This window comes from Rousettus aegyptiacus, unplaced genomic scaffold (genome assembly GCF_014176215.1).
Source record: "Rousettus aegyptiacus isolate mRouAeg1 unplaced genomic scaffold, mRouAeg1.p scaffold_m13_p_3, whole genome shotgun sequence".
Lineage (NCBI taxonomy): Eukaryota > Metazoa > Chordata > Mammalia > Chiroptera > Pteropodidae > Rousettus > Rousettus aegyptiacus.
The window spans coordinates 9,847,397-9,872,752 of record NW_023416306.1 but is presented as its reverse complement, the minus strand read 5'-3'; the positions used below and the strand labels follow the sequence as shown (position 1 = coordinate 9,872,752).

At 38.7% G+C, this 25,356-nt stretch overlaps 1 protein-coding gene across 6 annotated transcripts in view; it reads left to right on the top strand.

Annotated features, from left to right (window-relative positions):
- The window catches only part of RABGAP1 (RAB GTPase activating protein 1), a 133,966-nt gene that overhangs the window by 7,224 nt on the left and 101,386 nt on the right, over positions 1-25,356 (top strand). For 2 of the 6 annotated variants that reach the window (XM_016137437.2, XM_016137438.2), the window contains exon 3: positions 13,323-13,522. In XM_016137437.2, coding sequence (XP_015992923.2) covers positions 13,373-13,522 — 150 coding nt within the window. In that variant the 5' untranslated portion in view covers positions 13,323-13,372. Of the gene's footprint in view, positions 1-503; positions 589-766; positions 852-13,322; positions 13,523-25,356 lie in introns of those variants that run through there. The other 4 variants (XM_036217813.1, XM_016137439.2, XM_036217812.1 and 1 more) reach the window with 4 other exon arrangements.

Here is a 25,356-nt window from a genome sequence, read left to right as displayed (position 1 = left end):
GAAAAATCATATTCTCACATGCTTGTGGTAAAGCCAAATGAGATACCCGGGACTCATCACAGTCCCTGGCACACTGTGCACCCTCAAAAATAAAAATAAAAAAAAGCCAGATGCGTTGAGTAACACTGTTAAGTGCTGCTTGAGGTTATCAGAGGATTCCTCGCTCAAGCGCCAGTACCCCTTCTTAGGCTCAGCAGGTGCTACCCACTTCGCTCCTCTCAGTCCTTTCAGTCCCTGATGCCTCACATCGCCACTGCCTGTCCAAGCGCATCGACTGACCAGCTCGCCGCCTCGTATGGCCACCAGCGCAGATCCCGCGCAGGCGCGGACTCCCGAGGCAGGCTGAAAGCCCAGACGCGGCTTGGAGGAGAGGAAGTAACGCGCTCGCCGCCTGTTGTTGGCCCAATGGGGCGGCGCGGCTCAGCCGCCTGCCTATGAGCCGCGCGCGAGGCAGGCGGAGGGCGGAAGGAGCCGCTCTCACGTGAGCAGGGGGCGGGGAGGACGGGGGCAGGGCGGCTGGGGAGGCCCAGGCGGCGGAGCCTCGGGGACGGCGCACGGCGGGCGGCGGAGGAGGAGACGGTGGGTCGGGTAGGGCCGCGCTTCCCCTCCTCCTCCTCCCACCTCCCTTCCACCAAGCTCGGGGGGACCCTCGGACGGCCCTGCGGGCAGCCAGGCTGCATGCTCATCCCGCGGGGCTGGGCTGGCGCGACTGCGCTCAGCTCCCTGGAGGAGCACGGTTCTGAGGGGAGCTGTGATTGGGGGGAGGGGGAGCCACGGGCCGAGGGGAGAGGGCGCATGCGCAGGTGGGAACGCTCCCGGAGCCCCTGCCCAAACCGGTTCCCCCTGTCTAGGTAGGTGTCCGTCTTCCGAGACCTGCGCTTGCGGCCGTCCCGCTGGCTCCTCTGCAAAGCCGGTTTGTCTTTTGACTTTCATGTTTCGGGCCAGGTCCTCTTTGGGAGTCTGGCCGTTCCCTCCGCCTCAGTTTCTCCTCATTGCCCGCTGGGCCTGTATGTAATTTAGGCTGGCTTCGGCCTTGGGCTGCCTTCCTGGGCTGCGCCCAGTTTGGAAGACTTGCTTTCTTTTAGTGTGGATCGACTGTCTTGTGTCGGCCTTACCGTCTCATTTAAGCCGCCTGCAGTTGAAGCGTCCCCAGCATCCCACACTCCCCACGTACTTCAAATATCTGCTCCCAGTACCTTCTTGCAGTGTCTTGATTTTCAGCAATCTGCAGGTTTTTAGGTGTTGAGCTAGGGGATAACCCGACATCCAGGAGTTCGCTGTCCATTGCCTGGTGGTACTTTGGTCCGGAACATTAAGCCTGCTGCCATCTGCACCTGCTTTTACAGGCGCTTCGATGCTAGCTAGGGTTCCTCGGGAATTCCTTTAATTCATCTTAGAAGCAAATGTCCTAGGAGACCGTGTTAAGTGATCGTGCTACTGGTGCCCAGCATCCTAGTTCTCCGTTAGTTTAAAATCCTGTCCCAAGTTGAATGTGAGGTCTTTTAGCTTTTGTCATTTTTATCAATGGGGGGAAAAAAAAATGTACCTGTCAGGGACATGGTTTCACAGTTCATTTAATATTTTCACTCCAATAAACACATGTTTTCACATATGTGTAACTGGAGTAGTAAGTCCTGAGCGTGTGCGTGCATGTGTTTCCAGCTGCTTTGTTTATTTAGGAAGTAAAAAACAATGGAGGTTGAATTTAACAGTGTCACGTTAAACTGATGTTTAAAAAGCAGTTGAAAAAAGCTTAGGTGCCAAGAAAGAGCACATTCAACTTCTTAAAAAAAAATAACCAATCGGCGTGAATAATTCAAGTGTGTTTATATATTGAAGGCTTCTAAGTAAGGTTTACTAAAACTGTAAATGAATAGGGAGGAGTTCTCTATATTTCTTTTTAGACCTCAGTTTACATTAATAAAATTTGAATATAACTTGTATTTATTGGTAACATTTAAAGTTCGCCTGTAGCTTAAATACAAATTATTAACTCAAATTCATAATTAAAATTGAACTGTTACTATGTTTGGTGCACTTTTTTGTTTTAGTTTTATAACTCAGTTTACAGTTAACTCACTGGTTTTAAGGTATATATTTGTCTGGATAGATAACCTAACAACTACATGCATTTTGGAATTTTTGGCATAGTGTTCTGTTAGCAGTTTACAGGTGTTTAATCTGGATTGAATGGTCATTTAGTGGGATCGTAAAGGTGAAGACACCTGTTTCCTATCTTTTATACCACATATTGAAATAAGTGTATTGTGCACATTATCTACACAAGGGGACATGATTTTTCCACAAATATATCTCAGCTTTACAGCCTGAATTCTTTAAAGAAGTCATTGTGTTCTATTGAGTATATTTTCAGTTTAACTTTACAGCCCAGATTCTTTTAAAGAAGTCATTGTCTTTTATTGAGCGTGTTTTCAGCTAAAATGAAGCCTACTTTGAAGGTCTCATCATTTCATAGTAATTGTCTTACAAGTGGCCTTTGAGTACAGGTTTCAGAAAATAATTTGTTTAAATTGGTGCTAATGTTGGTTGTCTCTAGACACTGCCATGGCATTGTTTTGACATGGGCTGCTTGTAGTGTTATCTTTGTAGTTTTCAATATAATTGGATATCGTTAGCTTTCTCAGCTATGTGGAATAAATGAATATAACACTCTCAAATAATATTTCTTGGAGAATGATATTAAAGAAGTGCCAGTTTAACCAACATACATAAAGCAGAATTCGGCATGACATTTGAGTGTGTTGTCTGTAACTGTCTCGTTTTTTGGTTTTCCTTAGTTAGATCCTGAAAAAAGAAAATCCAAGGCTAGGGACCGGATGTCCACTGGTACACATGAAAAAACATTATATCAATTTAACAAATGTTTCTCTCTCTCTCTCTCTTTTTTTTTTTTCTTTTTGCAATAATCTGGTTACCTTGTTCTGTCCCTTCCACTCCCGTTTTCTGATGATCCTGAGATCATCATCCTTTAGAAAACTTGTAAGTCGAAACAATACTAGATAGACATTTAAACTTGTATTGTAACCACTCTTGTTGACTTTTAACAGCCTTGTTTCTGTTCGTGTGCAAAGACTGTATGACCAAATATGGCAGTTTGCAAGTCATGAACACTTTATAGAATATAGCCTGGAAGTTTTACTCTTTCCAGAGCAGCCATAGTACTCTGAGGTAATCATCAGTGAGAATTTTTCGAAAATTGTTCTTTCTGTCCCAGTAGAGTTCTATGAGGCCTAACTTTTCTCTACAACATCCCTTTTTCTATGGATCAAAAATAGTAAAAAAATAAAACTTGTTTTTAAGTTCATGCATGACATTAAATAGTTTATATTATGTTGGGTATAAAACATGTGAGGCATCTCTTTTTAATTGTATGGTTATGCTGCCAAATTTGGAGGTTCATACCTCTCTAAGAGTTAATGCATGGTTATGGTTGCAAAAGCTTTTATATTATAAATCACTACTCCTTGGGATCTACTAATCTTTGCAGCAATAAATTTTTCTCCATACTAAAAACTGGCGTTTATTAAGGTACATTAGCAAGTTAGTTGCTGTGTTATTATTTCTTAAAGCTTAACAACAATTTGACTATTTTTAAAATTTCTTTTTCCTATTTTCCATTATTTATATGTTTTGGTAATTATAATCATCAATCTATGGTTATAATCTTGTTTTCCTTTTTCTGAGGATGGCCTTTGTATTAGGAAAAGGAATCGATATTTAGAATCTTTCTTTGAGAACATATTTTAAATATTATCAAGGGTATTGAGAGATAGCCTTCAAGGCTAAATTGGATTAAATGTTAGGCATTTGTATAATACTACTGTAGGGAAGAGCTATGAGTTAATCATTTTAATATTTTTACTGTAGAGGTAATAAACTCCCATATGCCCTTGAAGTATGCTGATAAACGGATTCTGGCAATGTAAGACTAGGAACATGTCATGTAAATCCCTTTTGCTGTGACACACGATTTTCTATGAATAGACCTCTGATATAGCTGCAGAAGAGAAATGGTTATGTCTTTATTTACTTACCTGTTCAGTTCTCTGTGAATTGAAGAAAAATCTGATGTCTAGCTAAAATCCTTTCCTAACAGGAAATCTTATTTTTTATATTTTTGCTTTTGGTTGTGAGAAAAGATTTTTTCAGATAGGTAAAAACATCAGTGGAACTTAATTAAATATTTGTGAATTTTTAAAAATCTTACACAGTGCCTATTCCAGTGCTGTGAATAAAGGTTCTCAGAAAATGTTTATTTGTTGCCTACACTTATCAATAGTCCCACCATCCTTGTGTAACTATGGACCAAGGCCTTCTTCTATTAGAAGGGGCAGAAAACGTGTGTCTTCTGCTAAACATTTTGTGGTGTGCCTATACACATTCCCCTGAAAATCAAACAGAGGTTATAGAAAGGCGAAACCATATTTACTGCATTTATTTTAGGCTTATTAATCTATCCAATGATTTGTTTGCTTGGCATGAAATTCACATCGTTTAAGGAGAAATGAATAATATGAATGTTTCAGATCTATGTGTAGACAGGTTGATAATCTAAATGGAATAGATTCATTTTCTTCACTATGGATGAGAAGGAACGAACATATGACTAATTTCCAGAAAAGAAAAAGTTTTTAGACGATCCTGCATTGCTCAAATATGGTCATATTTTCATATTTATGAACACTAATGTAAATTATATTATGCTTTAGAAATCGGTTCCAGAAGAAAATAAAGACAAAGGTTACTTTTAAAAAATAATTAATACTAGTGAGGTCAGAAATATAAATCTGTCCTTGTGAATGAGTAGTACATTAATATTAAGCTAACTTTCTCTGTGTTCCCACAGATAGGTTTCTATTGTGGAAATGGCATCCAAATAATTTAAATATTTAGTTTCAGAGATACTGTGTTGAAGTGAAGCATGCCTAGAGTTCTGGAAAAAATTAATATGCTGTTTCCTGAAATATCCACAGGAACATGGGGAAACAAACCACTTATGTGGTTAATTTTTTCAGGTGTCAACAGTATTGCACTTAACACACCATTTAAATGAGTTTTATGTACATTTCATCCCTTTTTCTACACCTTGTACTTTTAATTAGTGGTATTAAGATATGGAGGAGAGAGTGTGAACTTTGGAATCATTTAGATATCCCAAGTATGCCCTTACTGAGTGTATGACTGAAACTAAGCTCTCAGACTCAGTTTCTTCATTTGTAAAAATGGAACGAGTTATGCTTCTATCATGGTTTAGGACTGGAAAGCACCTGGCTTCAACCACTTCCCCCCAAACCCCTTTCCTGAACACTCTCATTCATAAAAGAATAGAAAGGGTTCAGTCCCCTCATTTTACATATGAGAAAACAAGCTACAACATTGTCCAAGTCGTATCAAAAAAGACCGAGAAGTTCAACTCCCAGTTGATTGTTTTTATATTACACCAGACTGTTAATGAAGCTTGATTTCTCATGAAAAAGCAAGAAATAACTGAAAATATTGCCTGTCTTCTTTAGGTACTCTATTGATTTTTTTTGCGAATTTTATCCTAAAGATCCTATTAAGTTGCAATCTTTAAAAATTTTTCTTGACCAATGAATGGATAAACAAAATGTGGTATATACATACAATGGAATGTTATTCAGTCTTAAAAAGGAAGGAAATTCCGACACACGCTACAACATAGAAGAACTTTGAAGATGTTATGCTAAGTGAAATAAGCCAGCCACAAAAAGAGAACTATTGGTATGATTTCACTATTTATATGAGATACCTGGAGAAGTCAAATTCAGAGACAAAGTAGAATGTTTGTTACCTTGGGGAATGGGAGTTATTCTTTAATGGGTACAGAGTTTCAGGTGGAGAAGATGAAAAAGTTATAGAGATGGACGGTGGGGATGGTCGGTTGCACAACGGTGTAAATGTACTTATTGCCACAAACTGTACATTTAAAAATGGCTACATTAGTTTATGTTATGGATATTTAACCACAATTTGAAAAGATGAAAACTTTTAAAATCTTTCTAAAAATCAAAAATATTTTGTCATACAAATTCCTATGTTTCTATAATTAAGGTATTGTTTTTTTTTTTTTTTTAGTTCACCTGGATTTGAGCTAAGGGAGTCACTTCTAGTTTACAGAAGTAGGTTAAAATTTGCCTAACAGTGCCTTTTAGATTAGCTGGGTTTTTCTTGCCTTTAAGTGCTGTAGGCCCAAGATGAGTAAGTTTTGTTTTCTTTTGTTTTTGCTTTTTAAAGCTAAGCTGAAATTATTCAGAAGGTTTAAATTAATATGGTTCTCTTAGTTCACTAAAATAATTCAAAGAAACAGCCCCCAAATTCAGAGTCAGACTTCAACAAAGACACATCTATTGTTTAGCAATTAGTGGTGGTGGAAAGGAATTTATTTTTATAAAGAAGGGCTGATTTTCCATTGAGTTTTGTTAGATTTGTCCCACCCTTCCCAGGGTAGGCTGTGAGGAATTCATGTGACAACCAGCGCAGGAAAAGAAACTTCAGAGCCAGGAAAAAAAGAAGAAAGATTAATATAGTGTGATTTTTAAAAATACTCTTCTTTGTACCCTACTCGGTTAATTTTAAAGGGCCACAAACCCACAGGAATTGGCCTGCTACGGCATCGTTGAAATTTAATTCTTTTGCTTCGTCCTGTTTTGTTCTTTTTATGAACAGAGAGTAATCTTATCAAGTCTGTGTTTTGGAAGGATACTATTGGGAGCAGCATTGAGGATGGATGGGAGGGAATGGGAAGAGAATGGAGATAGGAATACTAAGGAGGAGAGATGCATTTCAGAAAAGATCAGAGGCACCTAGATACCTGCATTTTGATCGAGTTCCACAGTTTTCTCTGTGATCTTAAGCAAGTTAGTGAACCAGTCTAGCCTTAGTTCGTGTCATGAAGTAATACCTATCTGGCGAGGTTAGTGTAAAGATTAGTATTAGTGCATGTAAAGCGTTTTGGGGGATGAAATCAGAACAACTCAGGAACTAATAAGTATTATTGTCTCTTTAGATTTAGCAGGGTGATTTAAGTATCCCTCTTAAGATTCCCTGAAGCTTTACTCATTTGCTCACTGGTTAAGCAACAAAAATGATGGGAACTGGGAGGGAAATGATAAGAGTATTTTGGTCCAAAGGGAATGCAAGGTATGTTTTGTGACTTATTTAACTGACTTTGGCTGTGACAGTTGGGAACTTGATGAAGAGTCAGGAAGGCACACTCAAAGGTGGTTCTTTCTGAGTCTTCATTCTAGTCGTCCTCCATATGCACATCCCCCGTCACATGCATGCAATGCAACCTATGCGTCACTTCTCGTGTTACTTAGACCCTGACAGTTAAACACTGACTGGAAGAATTTTATTCCACCGATCGAAGATCCCTCTCCACAAGTAGTTCAAAGGGACTGTGCATGCTCACTGTATTCCTAGCATTGACCATAGCGGTTTATACTTGGCATTGTTTCTGGAATGAATGATCAACTAATACAGTGGAGTACAGCATTTTACGATGTGATAAATGCTATAATTCTGTGATAAAATTCAAAAGCAAACAAAAAGCCTTGGGAACCCTAGAGAGAAGTAAGGAATATTGCAGAGGGAATTGGGGAGATTGAGTATTTGATCGTGTCAGATTGCTGGTAGGGGAGAAGGACCAACTGGGGAAGCAGAAGACTTGTTCCTAGCTTAGCAGACAATATGAGCAAAGGCTTGAAAGCATAAAAATGCTTGACATATTTAGTGAGTGCTTTATAGAAAGAGAGAAGAATAAAATGATAGATTGGCTCCAGATTTTGAAGAACTAATGCTATAAGAAGTTTGGATTTTGTGTGTGTGTGTGTGTGTGTGTGTGTGTGTGTGTGTGTGTGTGTGTTTTCACTTAGGAGCAATCAGAGAGGTTTGGGGGAAGGGGTGAGATAGATCTGAATTTTTAGAAATTAATTATGGGGACTCTATAACCAAAGAATAGAATCTAGACTTATGTTGTAGCTAAGTTGAAAGAAATAGGTACTCACAAGTCAGTGACATGAATAATAGTGAAGAAGGAATAGTTTTGGGGTATATGTTTGAAACTAAAATCCATTAGAATTTCAAGGGAGAGTGAGAAAAGCAGTCCAGGACTCTTTGACCTGTCTTAGATCAGTAGTTGTTAACCAGGGTAGCAAACCTTTGAGGAACAATATGCTTGTCCACTTTGGACACGCGGAATTGATTCTGAGATGGCCATGGCACACATGTAGCAGAGCCCTCCTGTGTATTTTTCATAACACCCGTTGCATACCTCTGTTACACCAAGCACTATATTGTACTGTAATGACTTGTTTACTTTTTTCTCTACCACCATAAGCCTGTCAAAGGTAAACGGAAGTTATAAACACAAGAGCTAATGAGATAGATAGCCAGGGGAAAATGGAAAAAGGGAGGGATATAAAGAATGGGCAGGAGCAGAGGGATCTAAATGACACCTGAGAGAAGGTAGAAGAAAATGGAAGCAAAAGATGAGAATTTCAGAATGAGCATTTTGATTTCAGCTGGTAGTAGTAATATGAGAACTGGAATTGTGTTAAAATTGCGTTGTCGAATTTTAGAAGGAAAGGTTCAGAGGGGGTTGATGCGAGGTAGGGGAGCCAGATTTTTGAGAGGGACTGCTCAGTGGGAGTGGGGAATCCCGTTGAAGTGTTAGAAGTAGTTAATACTCCTTGAAGAAGAAAGAGTTTCTAGAAAATCAAGGAAACGGATGAATCAGAGCCCCGGACTAGTGGCTGGACTAGCACATTTTATTTGTCTCCAGCATGTCAAGTTCAGTTACAAGTATCACTCACACCTCTTTCATCAAGTTAGGTAAGTGACTTATTGGGAGGTGATTTTTGCCTCTAATTGCACATTAGCAAATCCATACCACTGCAAATTCACTGTTACTGCTCTGAATGATGTTAGTAACTAGACATAATACAAATAGCCAGTAGTACTCCATCCAAAAAAATAAAGTTAAGTTTTTAAAAAGTAAATGCATTGTCCAGGAATCAGCTTCTTTCAAAGAATTGTAAGAAGAGCCTTTGGCATAGACGGTTCTTTTTCATTTCACTCTGAATTATCTAGGTCTCTAGTGTTTTAGGAGAGATTGAGAGTGAAAATGAATATTAGATAAGATTGAGGTGCATTATTTGCTGTGGTCTTTGTAGAAGTGCACAGTTGAGCATGAAATTGTCACTTATGGCTTAGAGCAGTGAATTTGGGCAAAAGTTTATGAAGAGTTGCTATTATGAGACTGATTTTCAATTGGAAAATCCTTCTAGTGATCTTTTGTGTGTCAATAAGGATAAAAGTAATGAAAGGATAGAAGAAAAATAAAATTGAACTTTCGGGTTTGATGCAGGAGGCTGCATAATTAAACACTATTACCTGTCATTTTAAGTGGCTTACTAAAGGAGATAGAAGAAAACATCCCTGAACTTGGCTCACCAGCCTGTCAGGAACTGGACATGTTATAGGGGTTCATCACTTGTGTGAAAGAAGGAAACAGACCGAGTGCTGACCAAATAAAATACTAGGGTGTTTCTGTGTGTATTAATCTTATTCAAAGTGGGCTAGAAGCCCTTACTCTTGTCTACTTTGCAGAATTGTTAGGATAATAAAATGAGGTAAAGAATGTGTATGTTTCAGTAATAAGTGAAGTATTATACAAAGTATTCCTTTGAAGTATTCTCTTGGTGAAGTATACAAAGTATTCCTTTGAAGTATTCTCTTGCGTTTATTTAGATATAAACAATTAGATGCGGAATTAGAAAAGCTATATATTTTTGCCCTAAAATTGTGTTTTCTAAATTGAATTACCTAAATCAGTGGATACTTGTTAATTCTTTTAAAATTGGAAGTTAGTTTTTGAACAGCGTTAAGTACTTGTGCTTATAATGTTCTGTGTATTGGTAAATGAGATATGTTTATATATATATGTATATTCCATTGTAATTTTTGTAATGGTTCTGTGAGGTAGATAGTATACCATTTTCACTTATGGAAACTGAGGGACAGTGTGACCAAGTTCACAGTATTAGTAAGTAGTAGAACCAGTATTCTGACTTGAGTTTTTTCTAACTTGTGTGTTTTACCATCATAAATATGAATATGACTTCTTTTGTTAGTCTCTAAAAGATGGCTTACCTTTTTATTGGGTGGCTCTTGCTCTTTTCCTCTTTACTTGCCATTTATCCTATTTTTTCAAATATATGAGCACCTGCTGTGTGCTGGGCATTGTTCCAAGTGGTAAGGATGCAGCAGTTAATGAAACAGACAAAAATCCCTGCCTTCCTGGGTCTTAGGTTCAAGCTTACATGATACTTAGAAGCAAGTGATTAAAAGGTAAGTGTGTTGAAAGGTGGTAGGCTGTTTGGAGAAAGGTAGGAAGAGGGATGGTAGTTCAGAATGTTTGGAGAAGAAGTTCATACTTTATTGCCATGAGAAATTAAAGTTATAGTCTGAAGGATGAAGAATTAGAGTAGGGGGTGTCTCGTGGTAACTGATGTAAGTAGGGCTTGAAGACAAAACAAAATTCGACCTATGGTCTCAGGACAGGGGTAGTGGATACTCTAGAATTTTGTACACCAAGTTCTGGGGTGCCTCGTTATTGTGGGGGCCAGGGAAGAGATGATCTCCTGTGGCCCCTGGACTCCCTCTTCACTTCTGCTCAGAAGCTAGAGAAGGGGAGTCTCATTGTATAACAGCCTGCACTACTTAGTGTTTTGATAAACCTCATTCCCACTGAGTGATTCACTTACTCTCAGGTGCCAAAACAAACAGTAAAGTATCTTATAAAGTATATTTTCCTATCACCTCCTCAAAGAAAATAGGTCGAACTTTGAGCTTGCCAGATCTTTTCATTTCCATAGTATAAATACCAAATTGTATTATTTTTGAGTCCTAGAGTGTTGTAGAAAGTTCTCTGAGATTATAGCTTTAGAGGATTTTCTCAGGCTCTCTGCTAGAATACTGTTAAGTCGCATTTTAAAAAATGGCAAAAAGACTGATTAAGCATGAAAACCTTACCTGAAGTACAAGTTCTAAAAAAGATAAATACTCCTTTATCCAATACTGCATGTTTTGGAAAAGAGCCCAAATTTGTGGCATTGGAAAGTCATCATTATTGAATGAAAAGAGCGTAGCCTCTGGAATCATCGATAACTGGGTTCAGTTTTGGCTTTGCCTCTAATGGTTACATTACAACCATTGCTTTGAGCAAGGTACACCATCTTCTCAGTTTCCTCCTTTGTGAAATACATATGTGATGTTTAAACTAAGAGACACCAGCAAATTGTAATACAACATAATAAGTAGTATAAAAGCTATAAAATGCCATGGGAACAGAAATAAGGCAAGTAATTGATTATGCTCTGGGGTAAAAGTGGGCAGGCCGCTAGAAAAGGGAGGGTTAGATCAGGAATGAAGAGTTGGAGTTGATGGACTACAGAAGCAAGGAAAACATTTTAGGAGGATACTACGAGTGCAGGTATCTGGAAGTATTAAAGTACAGATGCTCGTTGGCTTACGATGGGCTTATGTCCTGATAGACCCATCATTAAGTTAAAATATAAGTTGAAAGTGCATTTAATCCACCAGACCTACTTGACATCATAGCTTAGCCCAGCCTACCTTAAATGTGCTCAAAACACTTACATTATTAGTCTGCAGTTGGGCAAAGTCATCTGAGAGTCTATTTTATAATAAAGTGTTTAGTATCTCATGTAATTTATGTATCACTTGCACCATCAGAAAGTTGAAACATTTTAAGCTGAACCATCATAACTCGGGGACCGACTATATTCACCCTTAGTAAAGACATGACCACCTCTAATACATTTCTTAACTCCATTTTTAAGCCCCTCTCCCAACCTGTTCCTGTAGTTTGCTCTGCCTCCTTTCTCAACTAACAGTACACTCCTTTTGGGCAAGAATCTAATTTCTTACATTTACCATATGCTATTCTTTACACACTGGACGCTGTAAGTATTCATTGAATGGATGAAGTAAAACTACATGAAAAAAAGTTTTCAGAAGTACATTTGAAGCTTCCTGAATGCCACACCGTGCATTTTGATTTAGTCTTATGAAATGTAGAATTGTAGAGTTGATAGCCATTAAGGGAATTCATTTAAATAGAAGGCAGCGAAGCGTTCAGGATTAAAGCTGTGGTTATACCAAATTAAATGACCTTCTCTTGGGGTTACCATTTCCTTATTTGTTTAACATTATTAATGATTTAAAGTTTGCTTCCAACTATAATATTTAGGGATTCTGTGATTCCTGTTGCCAGGTGGATATCTCGATGTGAGCCGTTGAGGGGAAATAGTGCTTGGCATATGGTGTATGCTCAATAAATATATGTTCAATTAAACATCCAAAGCATAAATCAGGACTGCTTAATTGGAGAGATTAAACTGACTCAGAGCTTTTACTTCTTTGAAGGTACAAGATGAGTCACAGAGCTAGCGCTGCTTTGTTAATTGGTTTAAGCTCTCCGGGTATGACATTGTATTGTTTGTTCTGTCGCTGTTTTGGCAACCAGATGAGAACATTGCCAAAAGTATGCAGAACCAGGTTTTTAAATGGAAAATGAGTTTGAGTTTTATTCCAGGAGTCAGTAAATAATCGAATGGCTCTTCGTAAGTGACACATTTTTATACTTCTTGCTGGGAATTTTTGGTTTGAAACTCTCTTATTGGTAATGTTCATATCGAATAAGAAACTTGAGTTGGGAAGATTGAGTTTTTAATGAACTTCGTATTTCTTGCTATGTAAAGTATTTCCCAGCTCTAGAATTTATGATTGCCCTGCCTTGAACTTAATTCTTTTGGCTGTTAGCGTTTCTTAAAAACGCGTGTTAATATTTATCCATAATGTCAGGAGAACCTTAGTTATTGTCCTAAGTGCTTTCAGTATCATTTACGTATATAATTTTACACGTTAAAGAATAGAAAACAGAAGTTGAGTACTTTATAATTTTTAAAGGCCTAAAATAAAATTGCAACATATGCCAAATAAGTTTCTGTAGGTAAGCAGTTCTCGAGGGAGTATGTTTTATATATTTCTTTGAAACCTGAACTATCTCAGCCCTGACTAGCACCAAATTCTCTTATCTGGAATAAAAAACCTAGAGTGTAAGTGTTGAGAGTCTTGGGAAAATATTTTGCAAGTGTTTTTAAAAAAGTTTTTCTATATGTATTTGTAAAAATTAGAGCATAAGTGAATATTTGGCAGACTTTCTATATGAGTATCTTTTGGTTTTTGTTTTTCAGGCATTTTAAAAATATTTAATCATTCATGAGTTGAGTTTCATTCTTGAGTCATGGATGACAAGGCTTCTGTTGGAAAAATCAGTGTCTCCTCAGACTCAGTATCCACTCTTAATAGTGAAGATTTTGTCTTGGTTTCCAGGCAAGGAGATGAGACACCATCTACAAATAATGGAAGTGACGACGAGAAAACAGGACTCAAGGTAAAACCATAACCAAAGCTTCTTCTGTTTATTGGGCTTGCTAAGCCTGCTGCAAAACTCAGCCTTAATTGCAAGGTGTATGGAGTGCGAGTGAAAACATGAAAATAATATCCTTTCTTTTTTTTTAATGCTCAAGAGTTTTATTTACAATTAGTGACAAATTTATATTTGGTTAAGAATTTTCGATTTGATTGCTTCTAAACTTCTAATACCCCTAACTGTCAAAACTAGTGGCTGTAGTATAAATATTTTCATTTTAGTATTGTTTTCACTGTCCCATTGAATGAGAAGTGATTGGTTTTTTCGTTTGTTTGTTTTTGGTGTATGTAATATAAGGGCAGTGGCAGCAGTGCCGTTTATAAGAATGAGTTTTAGGATTATTGAAATGGAACTTTTGGCCACTTCCATTTGTTTATATTTTCTCAAACAGGCAACTATTCTTTTTCTATACTCTGTTATTGTTCTGGTCTTTATGGATATAAATAAAAACAGTTTATCTTGTTACATCATTTAAAATAAGTAGCTCTAAAAGTATTTTGATTTCTGTTTACATCTTTTCATTCAACAAGTGTTTATTGAGTATCAACTGTGTGCCAAGTACTGTTCTAAATACTGAGGAAACAGTGGTGAATAAGACAGGCGAAGGCCCTTGCCTCCTGCAGCTTTTAAATTTTTTTATTTTAAAAAAGCATTATATAGTCATGGAGTGATCCCTCTGATTACTGTAGCACCCGTCTGGCACTCCACACACATGTTACAATAATGTTGACTGCATACTCTATGCTACGCTCTGAATCCTCACAACTATTTTGTAACTACTAATTTGTACTTCATGCTCCCACAGTTTTTATTTTAATGGGGGAAATGGACTCTAAGCAAATAACCAAATGGATATCAGGAAATTTAGGTGCTGTAAAGAAAATCAAAGGGAGATATGTAGATAAAGAGGTACTATCTTGAAATGACATGTGAGCATAGACCTGAATGGCATGAGGAAGAAGGCCAAGGAGAAACCTGAGCAAAGAGCTTTACACAGGGAACAGAACGTAACACAGACCCCGAGGAGGCTCACCCTTGCTAGGAGAGAGATTAGAACACAGTGAATAAAAAAGTGCTAAAGGATGAGATTGAATGATAGGTAGGGGCTGGATTATATAGAACTTGTAGAGCTTAGTAGGAATTTGGACTTCGTTATGAATGTGGAGGGGATTTTTGGAGCGTTTCAAATGGGGCTGTTATCTAGTATACATTTGAAAAAGCTCACTGGCTGAGAGAGATGACGGGGGAGGAGCTCTATGGGCCTGCTCCCCAGCAAAACTGGGGGAAATTTTTATTTAGAAAACAATAATTTCAAGTCTCTAAGGGAAATACAGCAAATGAGGAAACATTTATTCAAGGAAATTACTAAAATTTGGTAAAGGATCTGCGGTATTTGAACCAGGACCTGTTTTTTTTCCCTCCCTCATCCCAGCTGAGCAAGTTGGTAGCTCCCTTCCAGATTGGGTGGCAGAAGACGGGGTTCCCGCCCTCCCAGCCCCGAGTCAGAGGGCTGCCTGCCTTCCAGGGGACAGCAGGACCACAACATTTCTTGTGCTCCCTCCAGCTGCCCTTTGCAGGCCAAGCATGAGGGGCCTTCTTTTTCCTGCCAGCCCTTACAGGGTGGAGGCTCTACTTTGGGCAAGTGCCGCTGAGCATCCCGGGATCCTGACTGCTTTTCCCTTTTCTCTGGTGTGACAGGTAGTGGTTTTGTACCAGTGGAGGAAAACCAGGAAGACCTGAGACTGCCGTACCATCTCCCATACCCACCACATGCTTAGCTTCGGAAGATGGGGTGTCAGAGAGAAGCATGCCATTGTCTGTCCTTCCAATTTCGTAGCCAAGGCTCAGATTTTGCCTGTAGTGCGAAGCGGGCCATGAAACAGCTCCTAACCTCTTCCCAAAGGAACTAACTTTATTTGCTAAGAGTGCAAAGGGTACTCTCAAAAACAGTGGGGATTTCGGTGAAAGGTAATTGAGAGGAGATTGGTAGGTCGATTGGACATCTAGGTTTCACCGTAGGATTGCTGGGAGGAGACTGCCTAGGATCAGAACAAAACTCAAACATCAACATCTGGAACTTTCCCTGCAAAGTCGCTTCAGTCTGATTGGTCTAGTCTATGGAGCAGTTTACATCTGCGTGCAGGGTTGAAAACTGTCGAGCAATCAGCCCAAGGGGCAATGTCAGAGGCTCAACACTGTGGGAATTCGGGGAATAGAATTTACTAAAATAAGCCATCCAGTCACCAAACAAACAAGGAAGCATAAAAAAATACCAGGTTTAAGAGTGGAGAGACCAATACCAAGAATTGGTACAATATATATCATCTAAGATATCTAGTTTGCAACAAATAAATTTGAAACATGCAAAGAAACAAAATATAACCCATATGTCATTAAGAAAAGGGCACACTGCTGCTTGTGGGAGTGACACGTTGGTTTTAACACGTACACCCCTCAAAGTAGCCGTTACTACTATGTTCAATGAGCTAAAATAATTCATGCTTAAAGTATGATAATGGTATCAAGTTAAATAGAGAATATCATTAAGGAGATAGAAATTACAAAAAACCAAAAAACAAATGGAAATTCTGAAGTGGAAAAGCACAACTTAAATGAACAATTCACTAGAGAGGATCAACAATCGATTTCAACTGGCAAAAAAGAAAGAGTTAATGGGAGGTGATGTCATCAAAATGGCAGTAACAGGTGTTTTCTACCATTCTTCCCTCAAAGAACATTGATTTAGGTAATCATTCACAGATGAGAGTACTTTTGTGGAAGTCTGGGGAGTCCAGCATAGAGGTTCTAGCACACTGTTCAGCAAATAACATCCAAGATTGGACCCATTGAAAACGTTAAAGGAACATGTTCACTTTACCTGTGTCACTCCTCCCCCAAGGTGGCACAGCTCAGTGTCAAGAGAGACTCAGCTGCTGGTTTCTGAGTGTGTGTGGTTGAGCATCTGGCTTCCCCAGCTGTGTGAGGCACTCGCTGAAAGGCCCATTTCTTTCTCATCCCGTCTGGAATACTGAGTAGTGAAATGCATGACTTGGGGGCGGACAGTCCGGCTGAGAGGATAGCCAGGGCTGGGAATGCAATGTATCAAAGGGGCACAGATCCTACTAACCGCTTTGGGACTCTGTCAGGGAGCTCAGCCATGAGCCACTGAGGATGCCGCCTTTAAACAGCTCCCTCCCAGCTGGCCATGGGTACCTCTAAGTTCATGTACCTCACCCAAACACACCCCTACTCTATGACTGCCTCCCTGTGCATGCCCTTCGGGTCAGAAATGGTGTGAGCCTTCTCAGATGGCTAGTGAACACGCCCGGGAAGTCAATCTGATTCTGGAATTGAGAAACCACATACTTGAGCATTCATCACCACCTTAGGTAAAGCAAATGCAGATGAGAGTATCAATAACAGTCTGGATCAAGCAGAAGAAATTTCTGTGAAGTAGACAGATTATTTGAAATTAGTCTGAGAACAAAGAAAAACATTTAAAAACCTATGTGAACTATGGCATACCATTGAAATGAGGACTTTACATTATTTGAATCCCAGAATGAGAAGAGAAGAAAGGAGCAGAAAGCTCATTTAGAGGTGTAATTATTATTAAGAACTTCACAAATTTGGGGAGAGATTTGACTGTCTTGAGTTCATGAAGTTTATAGGTTCCCCCCAAATTTGAACCTAAAACGATCCCCTCCAGGACACATTATAATAAAACTGTCTGAAATCAAGAGAAGAAAAAATCCCATTACAAGGGAACCCCCATAAGACTTTCAATAGATTTCTCAGCAGAAACCTTGCAGGCCAAAAGAAAGTGAGATGATGTATTCAAAGTTCTAAAAGAAAAAAAAATAACAGCCAAGAATACTTCTTTTTTGGCAAAGTTATCCTTCAGAAATAAAGGAGGGAGAAAGACATTCAGAAGTCAAAAGTGAGGGAGTCAGTCATCTTTAGACCGTACAGGAAATGCTGAGAGGAGTTCTTAAACCCGAAATGAAAGGATACTAATTATAGTCATGCGTACTAATTACATATCCTGTAGACTCTGGCATAGTTGATCACTGGAATACACTTGAGAGTTAACAAGTAAAAGTTTGTTTCTGTGGTCACCTGATTTAGACAAGGATGCTAAAACCATTTAATTGGGAATGAATTTTTTTCAACATCAAAATTTCAAACAATAAAGGAAAAATAGATAAAATTAGGTTGCATCAACATTAAAATTTTTTCTGCCTCAAAGGTTGCTATCAAGAAAGTGAAAAGATAATCCACAGAATGAGAGGAAATATTTGCAAATTACAAAGTAATTGTACAGGGATATATAGAGCTAAACAACATACAGGTTTTATCAGCAGCTAAATGGGTAAATAAAATGTATACATGGAATATTATTTGGTCATAAAAAGGAATGAAGTACTGATACATGCTGCAACATAGATGAAACTTGAAGAAATTACGTTAAGTGGCAGGCAGGTCACAAAAAATCACAAATTACAGTTGACCCTTGAACAACACGGATTTCAGCTATGTGGGTGCACGTCTATGTGGACTTTAAAAAATAAATAACACAACTGGCCCTTCGTTTCTTCAGGGTTCCCATCTGCGGATTCAGCCAACCATAGTTCAAACATCATTTTTGATCCATGGTTGGGAATCCACAGATGAGAGAGCCGACTATATGCACTGTTCTATACGATTATGTATAAAGGACTTGAGCATCCATGGATTTTGCTGTCTGCGAGGATATCCTGGAACCAACCCCCTGCAGGTACTGAGGGATGACTGTAGTTAAGTTTGGGGGAAGTCCAAAGTTATATGTGGATTTTCAACTTCACAGGGGGTTGTTTGGTGACCTTAGCCCCCGCATTCAGGGGTCAACTGTATGTGGCTCTATTAATGTGAAGTATCTAGAATAGTCACATCTTTAGAGGCAGAAGAGAGATTAATGGTTGTTCAGGGCTGTAAGTATTGGGGGACTAGGGAGTTAAAACCTAAGGTGGTGTGGGTTTTTTTTGTTTTTGTTTTTTTGGGTTTTTTTTGAGGTGAAAATATTTTAAAATTAACTTTGGAGATGGTTGTATATGTCTATGAATGTACTCAAAACCATGGAATGTATGCTTTACATAAGTGATTTCTGTATGAATTATATCTTGGAGCTCTATGGAGAATTGGCAGTTAGGGGCAGGACTGGTAGCAAGAAGAAAAGATAGTGGGCTGTTTTAGTCATGAAAGGGAGAGAGAATGTTGGCCTGGACCAGAGGATGAACATACTCTGATTCAGGATATATTTTCAAGGTAGAGCTGATCGGTTGTTAGTATAGGCAAAATTAGATGTGGGATTTGAGGCAGAGAGAAGTAAACAGGGATTCCTAGATTTGGATCTGAGCTGTTAGGTTTATGGTGGTGCCATTTACTGAGATGGGAAAGAGATCGAAAGGATTGGGGCAGGGGACGGATAATCAATTTAGGACTTGTTAAATTTGAGGTGACTATTAGATTTCCATTACTAGATGCCATGTAGTTAGTTGGATGTATGAGATTGATGCTTAGGAGAGATTGTGGCTGGCATTAACAGTATATAGTTGGTATTCAAAGCAATGGGATTTAGATGAGATCACCATAGAGTGAGTGTAGATACCGAAGAGATGAATAAGAGTAGATTTTGGGGGTACTTCAAGATTTAGAGATTGAGATGAAGAAAGACCAGCAGAGAAGAGCAAGAAGAAATAGCTAGTGAGATATAAGGAAAACTAAGATGTTGGTGTTCCTTGGAAGAGAAATGAAGAAAACATTTCAGGAAAGCTGAGAGTAACCAGCTGTATTCTACTGAGAGGTTGCTTTAGATAGTGATGGAAGAATGATAAGAAAGAAAAAAGCCTTGGTGATTCTTAGGATTTTTTTTTTTAAAAGAGAGAGATGAGAGCATTATGTTAATTTTTTAAGTAGTGTTTGGTTTATTCTCCCTGATAAACCATTTATGGTAACTGAGAAGGACCCTCAGGACTCCTTCAGAGAACTTTTTTCTTGCTCTGTCATCTATCTTGTTTATCAGAGATACTTCTGTAGACTGGGAAATTGAGCAACATGTTACCTAAATTTAAAATGTTTCCTCCACTTCTTTCCTCGTCATATCAGTATGTCTATACAGTATATCGGTTTAGTGTGTGAAGAACTGGTAAGTGTAATAGTGATCAAATTATTGTTAAGTCTATGCCGTCTGTCATCAGAGGAAAGCATAATAGTATTACTGCAAATTTGTTGCTCAGTTATGCTCATTCTTTTTGGAACACTTTTCTCAGCCACTAGTAGATTTTAAAATTGCACTGGATTTAGAAAATACATATAGAAGGTATGTCACTTTTCCACCCCAAAAGTCCTAATTGAGTTGTTGAATAGTCCGTTGATAGCTAGTAACCTACCAAGTGCTGTTTTAGGCACTGAGGATAAGAATTCCCATTTTTGGAACTCTGATGACCTAGAAAACCTAAAAATGTCCCAGTACAAAATACTTAGGAAAGTTGGGTGAAATGTAACAAAGAGCCTTTTAATTGCACAGTCATACTCAAAAGAAAGTAAAGAAACTCCCTAAGAAACAAGCAAAGAGGAGACAAAGCCAGAACAACACATATGAGCTGATTTTGGGGCCTCAGTGGTGGAATTTGCTGTTCTTTATAACCAGTGGACTTGGATTTTATAGATAGAATTATTGGAACCAATAAAGTGCCCTTAGGGGATAGCTATATCCCAACTGGAGGGATGGACTTGGAAAAAATCTGCCTACAGTCATAGGAGAATAAGGAAGCTTATATAGCTTAGCTTGAACACTGGTTTGGAGGAGAGTCTCATTGAGAATTTGTACCCATATATTTGGGGTTTGAGTTTATACTTCTTGCAAGTTCCAGGGTTGGTAGTACTCCTGGGGGTGCCCTATAGAATCCATTGCAAAACTCCTTCGTCGGGACGTACTTGCCACCCAGGCTGCGTGGTACTCTTGTGGTAGCCGCCAGCCCCCGAAAGACACACGGACCACCAGAACTCAGGGAGTTCTAGAAAACCCACTCTTTATTCAGCCAGCTGGGTCTGCCAGAGGTACGCAGACCCCAAATTAAGCAGCCTCGAAATGTAGGAGTACAGGGATTTTAAGCCCCACATCCCATTCTTCAATCTGTTTAAACACAAAAGTCTACTTTTCTTCTATTCACTACCTGTTGACCCACAGGTTGGGTGTGCAAGCAGGGGTACAGAAGCAGAAAGTTTATTGTTAGAATGTTATGTTCCTATGGGTGACAGCCAGCCTATGTTCCCATGGGCATAGCCAATCAGTAATTTCCAGTAAGAGTCAATTTTTCAGCCACCACACTCTCACAGATAACCCTGATAAAGAATAGCACACAATCCAAAGTTTACAAACATGTACAAAGGACAGTTCATCATGAGCAGGAATCAGCAAACTCCAGCAGGATCAATTCCCACCAAAATTTAGGCACTTGAATGATAAACGGTAACCTTCAGATAGATGTGGTTAAAATGCTTAAAGATTTTAAAGAAAAAATTGATAAACATTAGAAAAGAACAGAATTATCTAAAATTTAACCAACTTCCTGTTTGCTGGCAGCGCTTGCGGCTGCAGTGTTCACCCCAAGATAACTAGTGGATTATAGTTCTAACCTCCAAAGTTTGCCACAGAATATCTCATTATTTTCACATTGCTCTAATATAGCGATAGTCTTTGGAAAGAAATTGCATTCTGTATATAGGATTCTGTTTTTAGTAGTGATATTTCCATTTACAAAATATAGTAATTCTTGAGCACTGAAAATGTCAAATCCTAGAAGACATAGCATTCCTACGTGTGGTGTTAAATTAATGCAGGCAGCGAGCTGCACTTTTTTTTTCTGAATGGCAAATAGTGTAAAAGATGAAGCAAACTAAAAGTAGAACTTCTACAAGTGAAAACCAGAGCCAGTGGAATTAAAGGTGCAGCAGAGGTGTTAAATAGAAGAATAAACGTGGTTAAAGAGAGAATTAAGTTCCTGCAAAATGAATCTTTGGAAATTACCCAGAAGACAGCAATGAAAATGATAAAATATGAAAGAGCAGTTAAGAGACATGGAGATTTGGCTGAGAAGAACCAATATATACCTACATATTCCTTAAGAATAGAATGAGAGAGAAGGAAATACTCGAGACAGTAGCCGAATATTTTCCAGAAGTGATAAAAGACATAAATCCTCATCTTTAAAAAGAGTGAGTCCCAAGCAGGATGACAGTGAAACTGCAGAATGCCACCGCCAGGAAGTTCTTAGACTCAAGGAGAATAGAGATGAATTAGACGTAGTTCCTGTTCTCACGATGCTTATAGCTTAGGGTAGGTGACAGTTGTTAAAAATCTTGTTATAGTTGTTTCTCCCAGTCTGTGTAATGAGCTACCTCAGAACTCAGTGGCTTAAAAACAACAATTTATCATTTCTCATGATTTTGTGGATTGACTGGGCGGTTTTGCTGCTCTTGCTTAAGCTCGGATAGCCTCATTCAACTGATAACATTGACTGGGACTGGGCTTGACGGGGATGGCTCGCTCGCTCTTTGTGTGGTCTTTGATCTTAGGCTTCTTCATGGCATGGTGGTCTTCGGGCACATGTGGAAGCTGTAAAGTTATGGGTCTTTTTTTACAGCCAAGGCTTAGAAATTACATGGTGTCACTTCTGTTGCCGCCTTTGGTCAGAGCAGGCTAGCCCAGATTCCTTCACGTAGGGAGATAGACTGCCTTGTGATGGGGGAGCCGTGAATTCGGAACATGTGTTTTCACTACCTGACTTCCCCTGGGATAGGAATCTTGCACCTTTAGCTGTTAGCCAGAGACACTCTATAAATGTTGGTCGGGATACTTTATGAGGTGATACTTCTTAGGTGGAAAGTTCAGTTAGAGAATTTTTTTTAACTTTTTAATCTTCCTTGTTTTCTTCTTGAAAAATCCACCTGACATTATTTTAGTTGGAAAAACGTTGCCACATTTTATGGAAATAGCAGATCCAAAAGTCACTCCATCTTAACTTCGTATCGCCTAAACTAATCTTGCCTCCGTTTCTGGTAGTATTTGTTTTGCAACCAAATGATCTTGTCTTCCGTAATGCAGCTGTTTTATTCAGCAAGCTAAGTTCCTGCACTGTAAACACACAGATTAAGTGGATCGGGGTGGTGGCAGGGGAGACACATAAGTATGTCATCCTGAGAAAATTCATCAAGTTCTAGAATATGGATCTAAGAGTTGCAGAATAACATAATCGTTTCCTTAAAGGAGAAGAAAAAGGTTTCCCAGAATAGGTAGCAATGCAGCAAATCCTTAAAGAGTGACAGATAATTTCCCAAAGGAGTTAGCCTGTGTGACACGTGGAGCCATCCAGCTCGAAAGGGCCTGGAGTCAGGACCACCGCACGCAGCAGAACCGCACGTGCTTCCTTTTCTTTTTCTCTCAAGATGTAAATGGCCTAAAAGAATGTGTGCTTAATATAGAAAATTCAGACAATTTAGAGAAGTAAGTAAAACCCAGTCTTAATTCCCTTATTTAATGAAACAGTCATAAATATTTTGGATCTTTTCTTTAGTTCACTTTTTAGTATGACTTCCCAAGGTTCTGTCAGTTCCCCTTTGTTACTTTAAATTGTTAATAATTCTTAAGGGTAATTTCAGGTGTTCTCTCTGGCCCTGCATACAGTAAGATCAAAAGAGGTGGATAATCAGAACAGCTGCAGTTCATAAATGAGGCATAAAGAGATTTGAGGATTTATTAAAGATCCCAGAAGGAGTAAGGAACATGTGAGTGGCTTTGAGATTGGTAACTATACCTTCCAGTATCCAAACTGGACTTCCCATTCTTTTGTCCCTTGCTTTTGATAAAACTGAGGTTTACCTACTTGTTTCACAATGGCTCTGTTTTAACACTGAAACTAAGCAAAACTACTCAGTTTGAATCATCTTCATTTATATTTTCTCTGCAACATGACAGGTAGTGGGAAGTGTAGCTCATCAGCAATTTGTCTTTAAATTTTTAATCACCTGTGGATTTCTCAAGCACACACTGTCATTTCCTTTCTTGAAGACAAAATCTCCACTGGAAAAGGGTCTCAAACTGCCTGGTGTGTAACTGGCAAATCAGGGGGCGCCTAGTTGGTATCGTTGCCGTGAAGGGAAACGGGCTATAAAATTAGAAGCAGAAAATTAAACCAGGAAATGACTGGATGTTGCCTTTGGAACATTTTGTCCTTTGGTTCCATAAATGCAGTTTTGCTTTCAAGGAAACAGACTTGTAGCTAATTCTACCGTAAAAGTTATTACCTTTATTTGATGTATTTAGAAAGGACAGATGTTTTTCCAGTAATGCTCCTTTTTACATGAGTAGTAGTAGTTTTTTTCTGGACCATGGAAAGTAGAAGAACTACTTTTTTAAAAAAGTTATATTTGCTTTTTCGAACCTCAACTCCAGTAGATAAGTCAGAGTTAGTTTGCAAATAAGTAAGAGAGCTGAAACTGGGGTAGGAAGATACTAATCGGATGCCTATGATATGCTTACTTATTGGCAGGTGCTGTGATATAAGAAATGAGATAATCCCTGTAAAAATCACAGTGTCTGAAATATAAATAAGTGCCCAATAATCATATTGTGGTATCCTTGAACCCTCATGGCAATCCTGTGAGCTAGATATGAACATCCTCATTGTAGCGATGAGACAGTTGGAACTCCCAGAGGTTAATTTGTCCACAACCAAGATTTAGTGTCAGAGTCATGCCCCAAACTCAGGTCTGTCTTACTGTGGAGCCTGAATAAGGCTACTAAGGACACTTGCATAGGCTCCATTTTGTACAACCTTAGGACGGTGCCATTCACATAGGCCATGATGTAATAATGGTGCCCCCTGGAGTTGTGCCGAAGCTAGTACGTGTCCCCAATTTTTTTTTTTTTTTTTACCATCACTCTGCTTTGTACGAGAACTACGGATACCTCACTCACCATGCAGTCTCTGTCCTTGTAAACATTTATGTCTGTTTACAGTAGCCGCTCAGTTGACTGCTTTGTGCTTGTTTTTTCCCTTAACTCAGGACTGTTTCCTAAAGAACTCTCCCCTCTTCTTAATGTGGATTACATGAAGACGAACACAAACCTAAATATGACCTCTATTTGTATAATTCAGTCATATTCGCTTTACTTTTTAATTTTTATATTTGTGCAAAATTAAGTTAGATGTCTTTGTTGGACTTCAAAATAAAGTTTATTGTTTACAGACTGCAGCATGCTATTTGGCGTCCTGTATTTTTTATTTTAAATGTTTTATTTTAAACCTTAGTGATACTCTCAGAATGATAGGAAATGATAGTATTTGTTTTTGTTTTTTTAAGTAGTTAACAAAGCTAAAATAAATTGTTGAGATTTTATTTTCTGTAACCCAACCCAAAATCTGTAGCTATCCAATACCCAAATTGATAAAATAATACCACTTTGGCCTCTATTTACATTTATAAACTTCACTTCAGTAAATGTGTACTGCAGATGTACTCCGTATCAGTCACTACTCAGAGCTCTGGGAATATAAAGAATTTGAGAAATAGTCTTTGCTATCTAATTATGCCCGGTCTGGCTCAAGGGACTCACTAAACAAATATTCTCTAAAACAGGTAGCAATGCTAGAATAGATATGTATGCTAATATTATGGTAGCACTCCCTAAGGCGGGAGTGATTGATTACACCCGGGATAGTGGGGTTAAAATCCTTTAGAGGAGGTGACACAAT